The sequence below is a fragment of the Onychomys torridus genome, chromosome 3, assembly GCF_903995425.1.
Source record: "Onychomys torridus chromosome 3, mOncTor1.1, whole genome shotgun sequence".
Classification (NCBI taxonomy): Eukaryota; Metazoa; Chordata; class Mammalia; order Rodentia; family Cricetidae; genus Onychomys; species Onychomys torridus.
The window spans coordinates 132,867,660-132,882,250 of record NC_050445.1 but is presented as its reverse complement, the minus strand read 5'-3'; the positions used below and the strand labels follow the sequence as shown (position 1 = coordinate 132,882,250).

Sequence of the window (14,591 nt, the reverse complement as noted above, 5' to 3'; positions counted from 1 at the left end):
GCAAAGTCCATCACGGCAGAGAAGACAAGGAGGGCATCAGGGGCTTGAAGCAACAGGTCACATTTCGTCCACAGCAGAGAGGCAGTGCTTGCAGAATACTGCCCTCCACTTACAAACTCCAGACCCCCACCCGGAAGTCCCGGCACTGAGAATGGCCTGCTGCAAAGGAGAGAGGCTCCAGACCTGCGGCTTTGCCTCACCGCACTCTGCATGCCGTGTGGGTCTCCACGTCCACTCCTGCACTTGTGCAGGCCAGGGCCACTGCTCTGTCCTTTCCCGCTCTTGTGTGCCTCTCGTGCCCTGTTCTGGCAGTGCCCAGGGAGGACAAGAGCGAGGTGGAGCGGCGACGCTGGGGTGTGGTTTGGTCCTACAGTGGTCCCCTTAAAGACTCAGGCCCTGGGTGCCAACATCAGCCTACCAGGTCTGGGATAGATGCTGGCTGCAGAGCAGGGGTCAAGTCACTGCACTATCCATGAGCAGCTGGGCTCTCAGGAAATGCACCCTCCTCATTTTCCTGTCAGGCTCTAACTTAATGCCTCAGAGGCGCTAGACAGCAAAGCGGGGTGGGGACGGGAGAGCAGAGCGAGGTTCCAAATGGTCAGCTGGGACGGGAACCTTATCCTTCAGGGGCCAAGGGGGACAGTGAAGCCTGTTCCAATGGACAGAACCAGATCCTCAGACGTCTGAGCCCAGCTACCTGCTCCCAGCACCAGCTCTCTGGAGTTGGCTCCTACCCAAAGAAGGGGCAGGGGTCAGAAGAATTTCTCACCCCAGTACACCTTGACCCAAAGGGACTCTAAAGCATAACTCTCCATCCCAGAGACACTAAGTGGGGAACTTGGATGACAGTCCCAGAGGGTCAACTGGCCAACCCTTCCCAGCAGAGCACAAGACTATCTGTTCCCGAGGAGGGAACAGTCTCATGCACAGCTGGGAAGCAAGAGTCAGGCATCCTCTCTATAACTCTCAAGGAGAGAGCTATCTCGGACAGGATCGCCAAGCACAGAATTCTAGGGCCCTTCCCAGATTCTGGAGTCCATAGTTCTAGGGATTTCTGAAGAACGCAAAAGTAGCTTTCAACTAACCTTGCTGAACTTTAAATGTTTGTTATTAGAAATCAGAGGAAGCCACAGGCTAGGCATCAATGTAACTCGACTCATGTAAGCCTGGCTCTCCTATAATACAGAATGCTCCTTTCTCAGATGAGGATACCAAGTCCTGATCCCCGGGACCTGCATTCAACACTCAGGCTGGCAGCGATGTGCAGGTGAGCCCCGGCCTGCCTTCCCCCACAGCCCTCCAACATCCTCTCTAAGTGTTCTAGCAGGAACAAGACCCCCTCAAGAGCATGAAGGACAGGATGAAGGCTGACCCTCTGCCCACATGGACACGTGGGCAAAGGTACGTTCCCGAAGCCGTCTGCACATGGTTTTAAAGGCTTGGGGACTCGCAGAGGGTTGTCCACGGTCCCCAGGCAGACAGACCAGGACTTCTGAAAAACTAGGACAAAAATGGCCCCTGGGGGTGCATTTTGCATAAGTACCCAGGGTTCTGTCAGAAGGTGTAGGGGAGGCATCAGCCGGCTCCCTGCCTCTGCCAGTTTGGGGAGAGGGGTCTGCTTTCTGAGCAGTACCAGGCTTCTATTTTTTAACCTACTCAACAAAAACGGAGTCTATTTTTAGCTCAGCAAGCTGCAGGACATCACAATTAGCAACTGAAAATTACACATCCTGCCTGTCTCTCCTCTGCCGGCTGGGCAGGAATGCTCCAGGATGGAGCTGGGGCCCAGCCCTGTGCCCCTACCCTCAAGAGCACAAAGCCAAAAGGGAAGATTCAGAGGCCACAGTCGGGGCTATGCTGGCTGCTTGGACTTAGGTAGAGGGCACAGGAGTCCAGCTCTGCCAGCCACCCGACGAGATGGCTCCCAATTGCTCTTCCCAGAAATCGTTTGCTCTGGGCTGGGGCAGGGAGGGAGGTGTTAGAGCCTTTACTCCTTGCTCAATAATGAAAGGCTTGCTTGAATGCTCACTGCATACACAAGCAGCTTCCTGGTGCCAGTACAGACCTTTCTGTAAGCCTTCAGTGGGCCAGAGAATTTGCATCAGAGGCCTTGGGCCTCTGTCACATCTCCCAGAAGGCTGCCATCAGGGTGCTGGCAGGGCCACCACTCTCTAGAATACAGTGGCTCTAAATTATAACTAGGAATCTGAGCTGGGCACTGTGAATGCGCCAGGAATAAAAGGCTTGGTGTGTCGGGTAAGGCAAGGAGCACACCTCACCTACAGGCTCTGCCACTCAGCCTTGAAGGGAGGGGCTAAGAGCCAAGCATCTCCTGGTTTAGAAACTACTGGGCACTCACTGGGGACAGTCAGCCCCCAACACGCACACACCCTTCCCCACCTTCTGCCTATCTTTAGGGTCAGTTCCTTCCTGCCAACAGGAGGCAAAAATGAGCCTTATGCTGCCAGGCGGGGGTGGGGCACACCTTTAATCCCAGCACTCAGGAGGCAGAGGCAGGTAGGTCTCAGTTCTGAGTTCCAGACAACCTAGTCTACAGAGCGACGCCCAGAGCTACACAGAGAAACCTTGTCTCGAAAAACCAAACAAACAAATGAGCCTCACACCTACTCTCCAGCCAGAGATCCCTCAGGACAGTGCAGAGGCAGGGCCTCTCCATCATCTCACCTGTCCCTCATTGTCATTTACTATTCCCTGACTGGGTTCACAGACCAGAAGAATTAGGGAAAGGAGGCACTGGTCACAGAGAGATCACTCCATCATGGTCTGAGGTACCATTTGCATTGAGAGGCAGTGGGAATCTGACTGGCAGAGAGAGGCCCCATGTGTGCAGGGTAGGAGCTGGGGAATCTGCTGAGGGCAAACAATCCACACAGGGCTTGGGCTACCTCCTGCTGCCCTGTGCTAACAACAGCTTTCTCATCAGTTCCCTGCCCCTCAACAGGCACATCCTCATTTCCCACTGGCTGAAGTTCCCATCTCCACTGGAAGCAGTGGCACCTGGGGAGCCTAGCCCAAGTCCTGAGTGAAGAACCCAGTCCTCAGCCTCTCAGGGTGTTACACAAGCTACTGGTAAGCTATAGCTACCTGAGAGTCTTCGCCTCAGGCTCTACCCAGCCCAACAGACTCCCTGACTCAGTTTCCCCTGAAGACTCTCTTCCCTCCTTCAAGCTCCAGCCCCAGCTCAGGGTCCCTAAATTTGAGATGAAATGTCTCCCTTAAGCTCTCTTATTTTCTGATTTGTTTTTCTTTTACTGTTTAAGTGTATGCGTGTTCTGCCTGCGTGTACATATGTGCACTTCCTGTGTGTTCATGGAGGTCCGAAGAGGACATTGGATCCCCTGGAACTGGAGGTACAGACAGTTGTGAACCATCATGCGGGTGCTGAGAACCAAGCCCAGGTCCTCTGCAAGAGCTTTTAAGGATCCTTAACTGCCTAGCAGAGCCAGCTCCCCAGCCCCTCCCTCCCTTGAGCTCCTAACTGCTGTGATCCACAGGGCAGACGGGCAAGGTCTAGCTACAAGCACAGCCTGGGCCTGAGCTAGCTAGGAGGAAGCAAACACCCCACTCTGCTAGGAGTCAGCACCTCCCCTTGTGACATGTGACAGTGAAGTGATGCTCAGGCTGCACCTGGCTGCTTTAACAAGAACAGTACACAGACATGGTTGCGGTACTACAGACCGAGAGCTGGTACTCCCCTCCCCCTGGCCACACCTCCTGACACCCTGTGTGGAAGGCAGCCAGTTGGCCTATGATGCAGATGGAGAGAACAGAGGTCGCCTCTGATTCCTGGCAGGTGGGCCCCTTGACCTGTTAGACATTCTGTCCCAGGCATGGGGCTCAGAGTGGCTGTGGCCTAGGGTAACCACTTGGCTCCTGTCCGAGTCAGGAGTACAGAAACAACACATCTCCTTCTCTGCTCACAGGCCTCTCAAGTTATCACCTTCTAACTTTGACCCCCTGTGGTCGCGACGGCAAGGAAGTTCTTGGAAGAACAAGTCTGGCCCTCAATCCGGTGACTGGGCTGTGGGAACTCCATGTCCAGTGGACATGAGATAGCTGTGGGCCAGGCACTGGTTCTCACGTAAGCCAAGCTTCAAGTAGTCATATTCACAATGCCATAAAGAAATGTTGCATTTGGGGCTGGTGAGATGGCTCAGCAGGTAAAGGCACTTCTGCCAAGCCCAAGGACCTGAGTTTGGTCCCCGGGACCCACACAGCAGAAATAGAGAACCAACTCTCGCTAGTGTCTGACCTCCACATGTGTGCCATGACACGTGTGCCTCATACATGCACACAAAAATAAATAAACGTCATTAATTTGTTTTTTTAAAAAAGAAGGGTCACATTTGCCTTCACATGCTCTTAGAACAGGCCAGGGCCTGGCACAGGGGCACAGGCTGGGTTCCCACAAGGAGGCGGCTGCCATGGGAACCAGAGTGCCAGCCGCAGCACCCAGTGCCTTCTCCACACAGGCAGGGCCTGAGCACAACACTGGTAGTTAAAGCTTTGTTACAGGCACATGGTTCGTTTTTCCTCCTGGAATCCTGTCTATTACCATATTTACTATGAATTAACTACAAGACTCCTACCGTCTCCACACTCCTAACCACAGAGTCTGCTACGTCAGAGATTCTCCTCTCCTTTCTCTCCCCCGCTTGTTCTTTGTGTCCATCAGCTTCTTTTGGTGGCCGCTCAGGGGACAGAATGTCATTGTCCACAAATAACTACCTCATTGTTGAGGTTTGAGAGGCGTAGGGTGGGAGCAGGTGGGATTTCAGAGAATCTCTGGCCTTTCCCAGCAGGCGGGGTGGCTGCAAGCTTGCCTCCCACTACCTGGGGCTTGAACAGTAGCAATTCTTGGCCTAGGACCTCATCTCCTCTTCAGCCGAATCTGCAGGATTTAACTCCGTCCCTTGCATGAAGTTTGGCTTCCAGGACTCGGAGTTCTGGAGCCAAACTGGCCAAGACATGGACAACAGGCAAGCAGGGAATCTTAACAACTGGCTGTTCTCTCTCTAGGCGTTTTTTCCAGGGGGCTATGGAAGAGGGAAGAGAAATGATGGGCGGGGCATCCGTATTGAGTCCTCTTTCCTAAACAGTGTCCTCTGAGGAGTGCTGGAACAGGATGCCCTGCTGCTGGTCTGAGCCTAGCGTGGTGGCTAGACTCTTGCCTGGATCCAACAGGAAGATGCCCGTGCACACTACTGACAGCTTGGCCCAGACCACAGCCCTGAACAAGGATCATGGGTGGCATAAGAGAGAGGCAATAAGCTGCCTGGGTCAGAGGTAGGAGCCCTAGGGAGGCTAGGCCAGAAGGATGGATGGGGTGGGGTAGGGCAGGTGCTTCTGGGAGCTGTTAACCACCCTCGATGACTGCCTGTGAATTCTGGATATGTAGAAAAGGAATAGGGGGTCCTTCCCATTTTAAATGACACATAATTAGACTGAGGAAAGATTCTTTCCCTTTGTGTTTAAAAACAAATCATTCCACTCACTTCCATTTTCATCTTGGCAGATGTCCAGAGACACATCCCTGAGACCCATATGGCTTGGGAACAGGGAGCGTTCTGTGTGTCGGTGAGTGGGAAGGGTGCTGGAGGGGCACCCACCTCTCTGCTGGGCCCTTGTCCAGAGGCTGTAGACTCTGAAACACATCCAGAACACGTGTCCAAGTCTCCCCATGCGGCACACACAGCAGCATTCCTGTGTGTCCAGGCCCTGGGGGGTTTATCTGGGGCCAGTGGCACAGCCGCCTCTGTCCTTCCCTAGGGCAGCTCACATCTTGGTTTCCAAGAAAAAGAACAAATGTCCAAAGGGCTGAAACCATCAACCTAGGACTTACAGCTCACAGGCGATGCACAGGGTGTTTAAGACTTGTGAGTGTGACTACCAGAATCAGGCACCCCTCACCTGGCCAAAACTCGTGGGAAGGGTAGGGCAGCCTGAGGAGAAAGCAAGATGGAGTGGTCAGATCCTGGGAGGCAAACCAGGTTGGGCAGCCCTCCCTCATAGAAATTCTAAATAAAACGTAATTACGTCAAAGGAAACCATGGGAAGGACTTGCCAAAAGGTAAATAAATAGATTTAATTGAAGGGAGCAGAACTTCTTAAATCCAAGAGCTAACTCTTTGGAACACAACTGAAAAGGGAAATCTTGCAACGGGGCACAGTGGTCCACACCTATAATTCCAACACTTGGGGGAGGAGGCTGAAGCCCCCCAGGAGGGTTCTGAGTTCCAGGTCAGCCTGGGCCACACAATGAGACTCAAGTCAACAAAAACAACAAACCAACTTTCCTGGGACTAGGGTGGAAGTACAGATCAGTGGCCAGTACTTGCCTAACATGTACAAGGCCCTGGACAGGGAGAGAGCTCATCCACCCCCTGAAAATTCTAATCAACAAAAGGAAAGGAAGATGAGGAAGGGAGAGAAGGGGGAGAAGCTTTTCACAAACTCCACTGTGTAACTTTAAATGACCTGAAAGCCTCTGAACTGGAATCTTTGTAAAATAATAATAATAATAATAATAATAATAATAATAATAATAATAAAAAGAGACTAACCATGTTTAGAACTTTAATAGACTAACAGCCACTGTCCACGTTTGTAAGTCGATGGCAAGCTGAACCTCAGGAGGAAATAAAGGTGGGTCCTGGCTGGAGGTTCTGAAATTAATTTTTTCAGGCCTTTAAGGATAAGAGAATTTTGTATGATATTTAAACTACTTGGAGCCAGACATGATGATGCAAGTCTTTAATCCCAGCACTCTGGAGGTAGAGGCAGGCAGATCTCTGTGAGTTCAAGGCCAACATGGTTTACATTGTAAGCCCAGAATAGCCAGGACTAAATAGAGAGACCTTTTTCTAAAACAAGAGAAGGAAGAGGAGGAGGAGGAAGGAGGAGGAGAAGGAAGAAGGAGGAGGAGAAAGGAGAAAAAGGAGGAAGGAAGGAGGAGGAAGGAGAAGGAGAAAGAAGGAAGGGAGGAAGGGAGGGAGGGAGGGAGGGAGGGAGGGAGGGAGGGAGAAAAGAAAGAAAAGATAAGTAAATAAATAAACTGCTTCAGTTACACAATCATACAGAAAAGCTTTTTTGGTTATCCTATGAAGCTAACATAGCCAAGACCTCCAGATGTGACCAACATCTGTAGAATGGAATTGTGGAGGACCTATAAATATAGGGGGAAATACCCCCAAGAAACAGCACAAATCGACAAAATGAACTCAGTAATTTTAAACATTTTAAAATACAGTAGAGCCTGACCCGGCAGGATTTATTCCAGGAAGGTAAGTCAACACATTAATACGCTCAGGAGGAAAGGCAGTTGGTGGTTCTGCTAGACACAGGGAAGCTGTGATGATGCTCACATCCGTTCTCAGTGAGTTCGTCGCCAGTGAGTGCAGGGTTGGCTGATGACAAGCAGGAGCATGTACTACAGAGCCAAGGGCAGTCTTGGGGAAACACTGCAGTCCTCAGTACAGAGAGGGCAGATCAGGAAGCCCCACTGCCATGTTGCTTCATGTCTTTTGGGAAACACAATTTTTAAAAAACTGGAAGGTACATTAGAAATGGAGAAGTTGCTCTTTCTTATGAATAGATAATATTCATTTCCTTGTTTTAGAAAGTCAAGTTAAGAATTTATTCAAAATAGCCAGGTGGGGAGTTGGGGATTTAGCTCAGTGGTAGAGCGCTTGCCTAGCAAGTGCAAGGCCCTGGGTTTGATCCTCAGCTCAAAAAAAAAAAAAGAGCAAAAAAATAGCCAGGTGGTAGTGGGTAGTGGTGGCGGCGGTGGCGAATCCCTGCCCTCGGGAGGCAAAGACAGGCAGATCTCTGTGAGTTCCAGGCCAGCCTGGGCTACAGAGTGAGTTCCAGGAAATGCACCAAAGCTACACAAAGAAACCCTGTCTTGAAAAACAGAAACAAAAAAGAATTTATTCAAAATAAAGCCGGGGAGGGGGGTGGCAGGGCACACCTCTAATCCCAGCACTTCGAAGGTAGAGGCAACTGGATCTCTTGAGTTCAAGGCCAGCCTGGGCTACAGAACAAGATCCAGGACAGCCAGGGTTACATAGAGAAACCCTGTCTTGAAAAACTCAAAAACAAAATAATTAAAATAATAATAATAATAATAATAATAATAATAATAATAATAATAAAAACGAGTTCGGTGATCAGTTAAGCAGCATGTGTTTGTTAAACATCAAGGGCTTGCCTATTTCCAGTTCCTCTGAGTGCAGGTTTCCCCCCCACAGTAGGACAGGCATTGGGTGTTCTAGCCACGGTGGAACAAGGGTGGTATGTACATTTACACGATTCTGTGTTGTGGTTTGTCTTCGGGTAACTATGTTTGTTTGTATGTGAATCTGTGTTTATCTCTGTGTGTACCTATGCATCTATATATCTGTCTCTCTGTATCTGTCTGCATACTTCTAGTGTATCTTTCTGTGTATCTACGACTATGTATCTCTGTGTCTGTGTGTCCTTGTCTGTGAGTCTGCATGTATAGCCCTGTGTCCCTGTCTATATCTGTACGCATCTCTTTGTATGTGTATATTTCACTGTATCTGCATATCCTTATCTCTGGGTCTGTGTGTATCTCTCCATGTCTGTGTATCTGTGTCTGTTCATATATCTCTATGTCTGTATGTCCCAGTTTGTATATTTCTGTGTCTTTGTGTATATCTCTCTAAGTATCTATGTATGTGTATATTTCTATTTGTCCATGTATCCCTGTCTATGTATATGTGTCTGTCTGTTATCTGTCTGCATACTTTGTGTGTATCTCTCTCTATGAATCTATCTGTGTGTATCTTTGTATCTATCTATGTGTGTGTATATCTGTGTCTCTCTGTGTCTGTGTGTGTATTTCTGTGCCTGTATGTCTCTGTGTATGTGTCTTTGTGTATCCATCTATGTGTGTTTCTCCCTTTGTGTGTCTGTGTGTCTCTTTATGTATCTGTGTGTGTGTGCATCACTGTGTTTGTGTGTCTGCATGTGTGTGTGTATCTCTATGCCTAGTGTCTCTCTGTGTATCCATGCATCTGTGTATCTCTGTTCATGTGTGTGTATCTGTGTTTTTCTCTTGTGTTTCTGTGTGTATGCCACTACATCTGTGTATCTCTGTGTCTGTGTACACATCACTGTGTGTGTCTCTTTAACTGTGTGAGTCTTCCCCCAGACCTCCCAGTTTGTGCAGGTTCCACAGCCACGGCTCAGAGACACACTGTCTTCAGTAGGCCTGCACTGTTAAGCAACTCAACTACCCCTGGACACAGATACACACACACACACACACACACACACACACACATACAGAGACAGAGAGACAGACAGACAGAGAGACAGAGAGAGAGAGAGAGAGGGGAGGGGGAGGCGACCACCCTAGCCCACCTGGCTGGGTTCCAAGCCTCCTCTGAAGGAGGAAGGCTCCTCCTCTGTGGGATGTAGTGGGCAGCCGGAAGGGCCCAGGGCTCCTTTCTCTCAAGGCTGCTGGTGGAGTTTAATTTCTTCAGTCAGTAACCATCCTTGAAGAGAGAAGCTGAGAGAGCTCCCTGAGACCCCTCACTGGCAGGCCTACTCCTTAGAGCTTCTCAATCACAGAATTCCTCTGACTCATTCTTGTAAGCCCCACACAGGCAGGGACAGTGTTCCAGGCAGCCACACTGACATTTGGGAAATGCCGGGATCCAGTCCCAGCAAAAAGGCACACTACACGGGGGGTGAGGGGGGGGGGGGGTTGTGGAGGGGGCGCAGTTCTGCAGAAGCCCATTAACCAAGAGCACCCAAGAGGCCACAGGGCCAAGAGCCTACAGAAGTTCCAACTTCTGTCCCTCCCTCCCCCTAGCCCTACATCTCCATGCTTTCCCCCATCACTCACTCCAGGGTCACTTGGTGTTTTCTAGGGTCCTTAACCATGTCTGCCTCTGGGCTCCCATTGTCTGGGGACCTCAGACAGATCTCAGGAATGCAGACAGCCTAGAACCTGATACAGCAGAACCGTGGAATAGGAGCCAGTTCTGACTCTTGACCCTCTGATTAACCTTAGGCAAGCTTTGAGTCCTCTGGGCCTCAGTTTCCCTGAATATAAAAGCAGGATATAGGACCAGACCATTTCTAGTCCTTGGGTTGCTTCTTCCGTCCCCCCACATCTGATGCTTACAGGTCTGTGCTGCCAGTGACTGAATGGCTAGACCTCAGTGTCTGCCACAGAAGCAGACTTTATTCCCTAAGTAACAAAATTCCCTCAAAAGTGAGGGTCAGTACCGGGTGCCAGGGAGGCAAGGGTGTCAGAAGCACACTGCAGAGAGAGATCAGGGTTTCCTGAAGATGGGTTTTGAGATGCATTTCCAAGGATCAGCAGGGGTCTCCAGTGAGGGAAGGAGAGGAAGGCAGGGAGATAAACAGTTGAGTCTTATTATTGAGCCTGCAGTTCAGACAGACCCAGGCGGCCCTGGTCACCCTCAGCAGTTCCTGGAAAGGGTGATAGCCAGAGTACAGACAGCTTCCACAGGCAGACCAGCTGCCTTGCCCTTGGACATGACTCTCTCCTAAGCAGCTCCCTGACTGCCCTCCCATACCCACCTGTTGTCTTCACAGGGGTCTTGGACTTGTTACCCCATGGAGGTGCTGTACCACAGCTCCTGGGCCTGCCTGTCTTGGGCTCCAGCACTCACAGGACATCTGTCAGGAGTGCTGTGTCTACTTTCTCCCAGCCTAGGCACCCTGGGGCCACCGCACCCAGAGGCTGAAATCCTCAGCTGCCTCTAATGAGAAGCACGCATAGAAAATCAAGAGGCTTGAACAGGGTCACGGTGACTTGGCTCAGCAGAACGGGGGCAGGAACCACAGCTGGAGGGCACCGAGACCAAGCAAAGCCCTTCAGACTTTCTTGAACTCTAGGCTGCACACAACCCCCAGCTACATTCCATGCCCCCCACACCATCCTTGCAGGACTACAGAGTTTATGGTCTCTGCTGAGGCTAATGACCCCCATACCCCAGCCCAGCCCCTAATGCCACAGTTCTATCAGCTTCAAGGCCTCTTTGTTGTAACATCGAAACACGCTGAATCACACCTCTCTCATCTTCCACTGTCTCTGTTACTAGAGTCTGTGCTCCCTGACCTGTTTCCTGGATGACCCTGTCATGGCCAGCTCTTTCCTTGGCCCCCATGAAGCATCCAACAATGGCCTGATGGCCCCAGACATAGGTATCCCCTCCAAGACCACAGGGCCATAGCCTGTCATGCTGGTCTGTGGCGCTCCCATAAGCCCAACCTCACACTCAGGTGGCATTCCCATCTAGGCCTGCCCTCCTTTCTTGAGTGTTCCCTTTCCTTCCGCTTAGCTCTTTCCTGCTCTTGTCCAGCAGGGTCCGTCTATACACAGAACATCTCTGTGTCTAGAAGACGCAGACAGCACCCCACAGCGGTAGTCAGCCCTCTGGGCAAGTGTGCCATATATCCTCTTTCCTAAGCAAGCAGTCTGTTATCCCCAGTCCTGGTGAGACTGGGTGGGACCATGTAACCCACTAGTAGTTAGGAGAATGATGTGTGTCATTGAGCTAAGCCACCAATGCCTATCTGTTCCCTGTCATAGGACCTCATCAACCTGGTTCCTTAGAAAGGAGTGTGGGGCAGAGCAGAGGCAACCCAGAGTGGATGCCAGCGGAGGAAACAGTACCTGTGCCATGAGCCACTGACAGTGAACATTGTTTCACCCCTGGGAAATAACCAGAGCCTTCCCTCCTGATGCACTCCTGGTATGTGCCGATCCTCTGCCTTCATCTTTAATCCGTATCACCAGAGCAGTGGTTCTCAGCCTTCCTAACGCTGCAACCTTTTAATTCAGTTCGTTCCTCATATTGTCGTGACCCCAACCATAACATTATTTCGTTGCTACTTCATACCTGCAATTTTGCTACTGTTATGAATGGTAATGTAAATATCTGATATGCAGGATATCTGCTATGTGACCCTTCTGAAAGGGTCCTCCAACCCTAAGGGATCAAAACCCACAGGTTGAGAACCACTGACTTACTGAAACCCAGATGAATTCCATGACAGCAAGGGTTGTGGCCAACTTAGTTCCCTGAAAACCAACGTGCCAGCACACAGCAGGTGCTTAATAAATGTGTGTTAGATGTCCTGCGTCTTCAGTCCATTGGTGCTGTCTCCCCAGCTCTACTCTTCCACAGCACTGGTCTGCCCTGGGCCTGGTCTAGGCAGGTCTGCTCCAAGCTAAGGAGCCCTGGGACACTACACAGCATCCTGCACCTGAATCTCACTGACCCTCGTGGTTTAAAAGAGGCTTCTACAAAACAGCTGTGAAGGTGCAGCTGTGGCTCAGGCTCAGAATTAATTTTAGGGTAATTCTCTGCCTTCCCTACCCTGGACACTCTTCTCTTTAAACACATAGCATTTGAGAAGGCACAGGCACAGCTTTGCCCCCACACTTGCCTCTTAACAGCTCTCACTTAAACCACACATATATAATAAACACGTCCTCTCTCCCGCCCACACATCGCACATACAAGCACACACCTCCCACATGATCAACCACTCCATCACAGACCGCCCCCTCTCCAAGCACTTACTTAGTAAACAGTGGTTCTGAGCCCAAGGGCAGGGAAAATTCCAGGGTCGCCACTGCTCTTTACAAGTCTGTCCCATCCTGGACAGCCTTTGCTTTCTCCTGACCCCCACCCCTCAGGTTTTCAGGTGGCGCTTTGCACCGGAGTCTCTGGAGTCAGCACAGGATAGGAAGGAAGGAGCCCCAAGTGGCGGCAGGTGTCCGGGTAGGGACAGGAGAGAGGTTACCCTGGGTGTCGTGGGTCAGCGCCCTGCTGATCTGATCCCCACCCCGCTTCCCAAGCTGGGGAGCGCAGAAACCTTAGCCTTGCGATCCTGCTGTGGTCAAGACATTGCCCTGGAGCGCTCCTGACCCGCCGCTGTCCTGCACTGCCACAGTCCTACCTGGGGCTCCAGAAACATCCTGGCTGCTGCTCCGCTACCGACCCGCAGGCGGTGTGGAAGCCCAACTCCCCTCCTGGGCTGAGCCAGCGCCGCCCCTGCCCGGGACTTCCCTCCGGTGGGCCCAGCCATCACCGGGCCAGGGTGGGGCTGGCCGACCTCGTGGACAAGACCCTGGGAGGGGCAGCTAGCAAGGGAGGACAGGGGCGGGGCGCGGTGAGGCGTGCCCACTTGGCAGGGCTCACGGTGCTGGGTTTGGGAGTGGCGTAAGGGTCGAGGCTCTGCGTGGGGTGGGTCATGCTGGTGACTTAACACTACAGCAGGTGCCCGGGCCTCCCCTGACAGGCACTCACTCCACACAGCTCTGTTCCGAAGCGCCTTGAATTCTCTGTCCTTCCATCTCCCCCAACACACACCAGATAGAGCAGCTGCTCTGGTAGAAGGGCTAATCTGAGTCAGAAGGAGGAGTGCGCATGGCCTATGGGGGAAATAGTGAATCTCACTCTAGCCCCAGCACTGGGAAGGTGACTGTCACCTTCGCCTTGAGCCTTTGGATGGCCTCCCACCACCGCAGCCCTAGCTCTGAACGTTTAGATGCCAGAGATAGACTGGAACCAAGAAAGCCCTCTCTGGGGATCTAGTACTGGGACGGCAGAGGCTGGGAAGGAAGGGAGAACGAGGGGAGGGGCCAGGTTCTAGAAGTCAAAGCTGGTCACTTATGCCACACCAAGAAGCTGAGGGATGCTTTCGGCGGGAGCCTGTAAGACAGACGCAGAGGATCCCCAAGGGGCTGAGACCACCCCACATGAGCACAAGAGCAAGCACCGTGCCTGATGGATACGGATGAGCCAGGCTGTATCCAGTCCAGTCAAGATGCCTACTGTCGCCATCCGGCCTCCTGCTCTCTGCACAGCAGCCTGGAGGATCACCCTTCTCTCCTGCGGTCTCTCTTCCCCTCCTCCTTCATCAGCTCTCTCACCAGCACAAACATCAGTCAGCAGGCTGCCCCTTGGGTAGTGAGTTCTGTCTTGAGATTCTGCATGCTGGGCCCCTTCACTGGCTCCTCCTAAGAGGACACAAAGGCCTGGAGACAGGGAAGTCTTCTTGGGCTCTACCTCCCTTACTTCCCTCCCAGCTTGCACTGGAGCTGAGCCTCACTTTTCTCCTCGGGGCCTCAGAGTCCACAGTGTTCCTTACCTCCTAGAACAGCTCCACAGATGGGCAGTGGGGGGGTATGCCAGCTTTCATCCTGCCCCCTCTCCCCCATCTCTGCATCTTGTTCTAGAGGATGCAAAGCTCACAGCGACCTCTGCTGGTGATTCCTGGTGTCCAGACCCACCTAGACCCTCGGGTGCTGGGACCTTGGAGACACTCCAACAATCCTTCAGGTTGTTCTAATACCAACAGGGATGAAACTGGAGTCCTATCTCTGGGTAGGTACCTGTCCCGCCTTCTTTACCCCTTTTCCTTGACCCAGCAGCATATCTGGGTCCTAAGAAGGGGATGGCATTTCTCAAGAAGTCCACATGCACAGTTAACAATCCTATTGCCACCTGCTCCAAAGCAAGTTTGCCCCTCTGAACATGCCAGTTCTCAGGCTAGAG

General features: G+C 51.7%; 1 protein-coding gene across 1 annotated transcript in view; it reads right to left on the bottom strand.

Moving 5' to 3' along the window:
• Positions 1 to 14,094, bottom strand: part of Rasgef1a (RasGEF domain family member 1A) — a 33,318-nt gene extending 19,224 nt beyond the window's left edge. Inside the window, 1 exon segment of the mRNA XM_036180937.1 lies at positions 13,818 to 14,094. Coding sequence (XP_036036830.1) covers positions 13,818 to 13,877 — 60 coding nt within the window. The 5' untranslated portion in view covers positions 13,878 to 14,094.
• Positions 14,095 to 14,591: the final 497 nt, after the last annotated feature.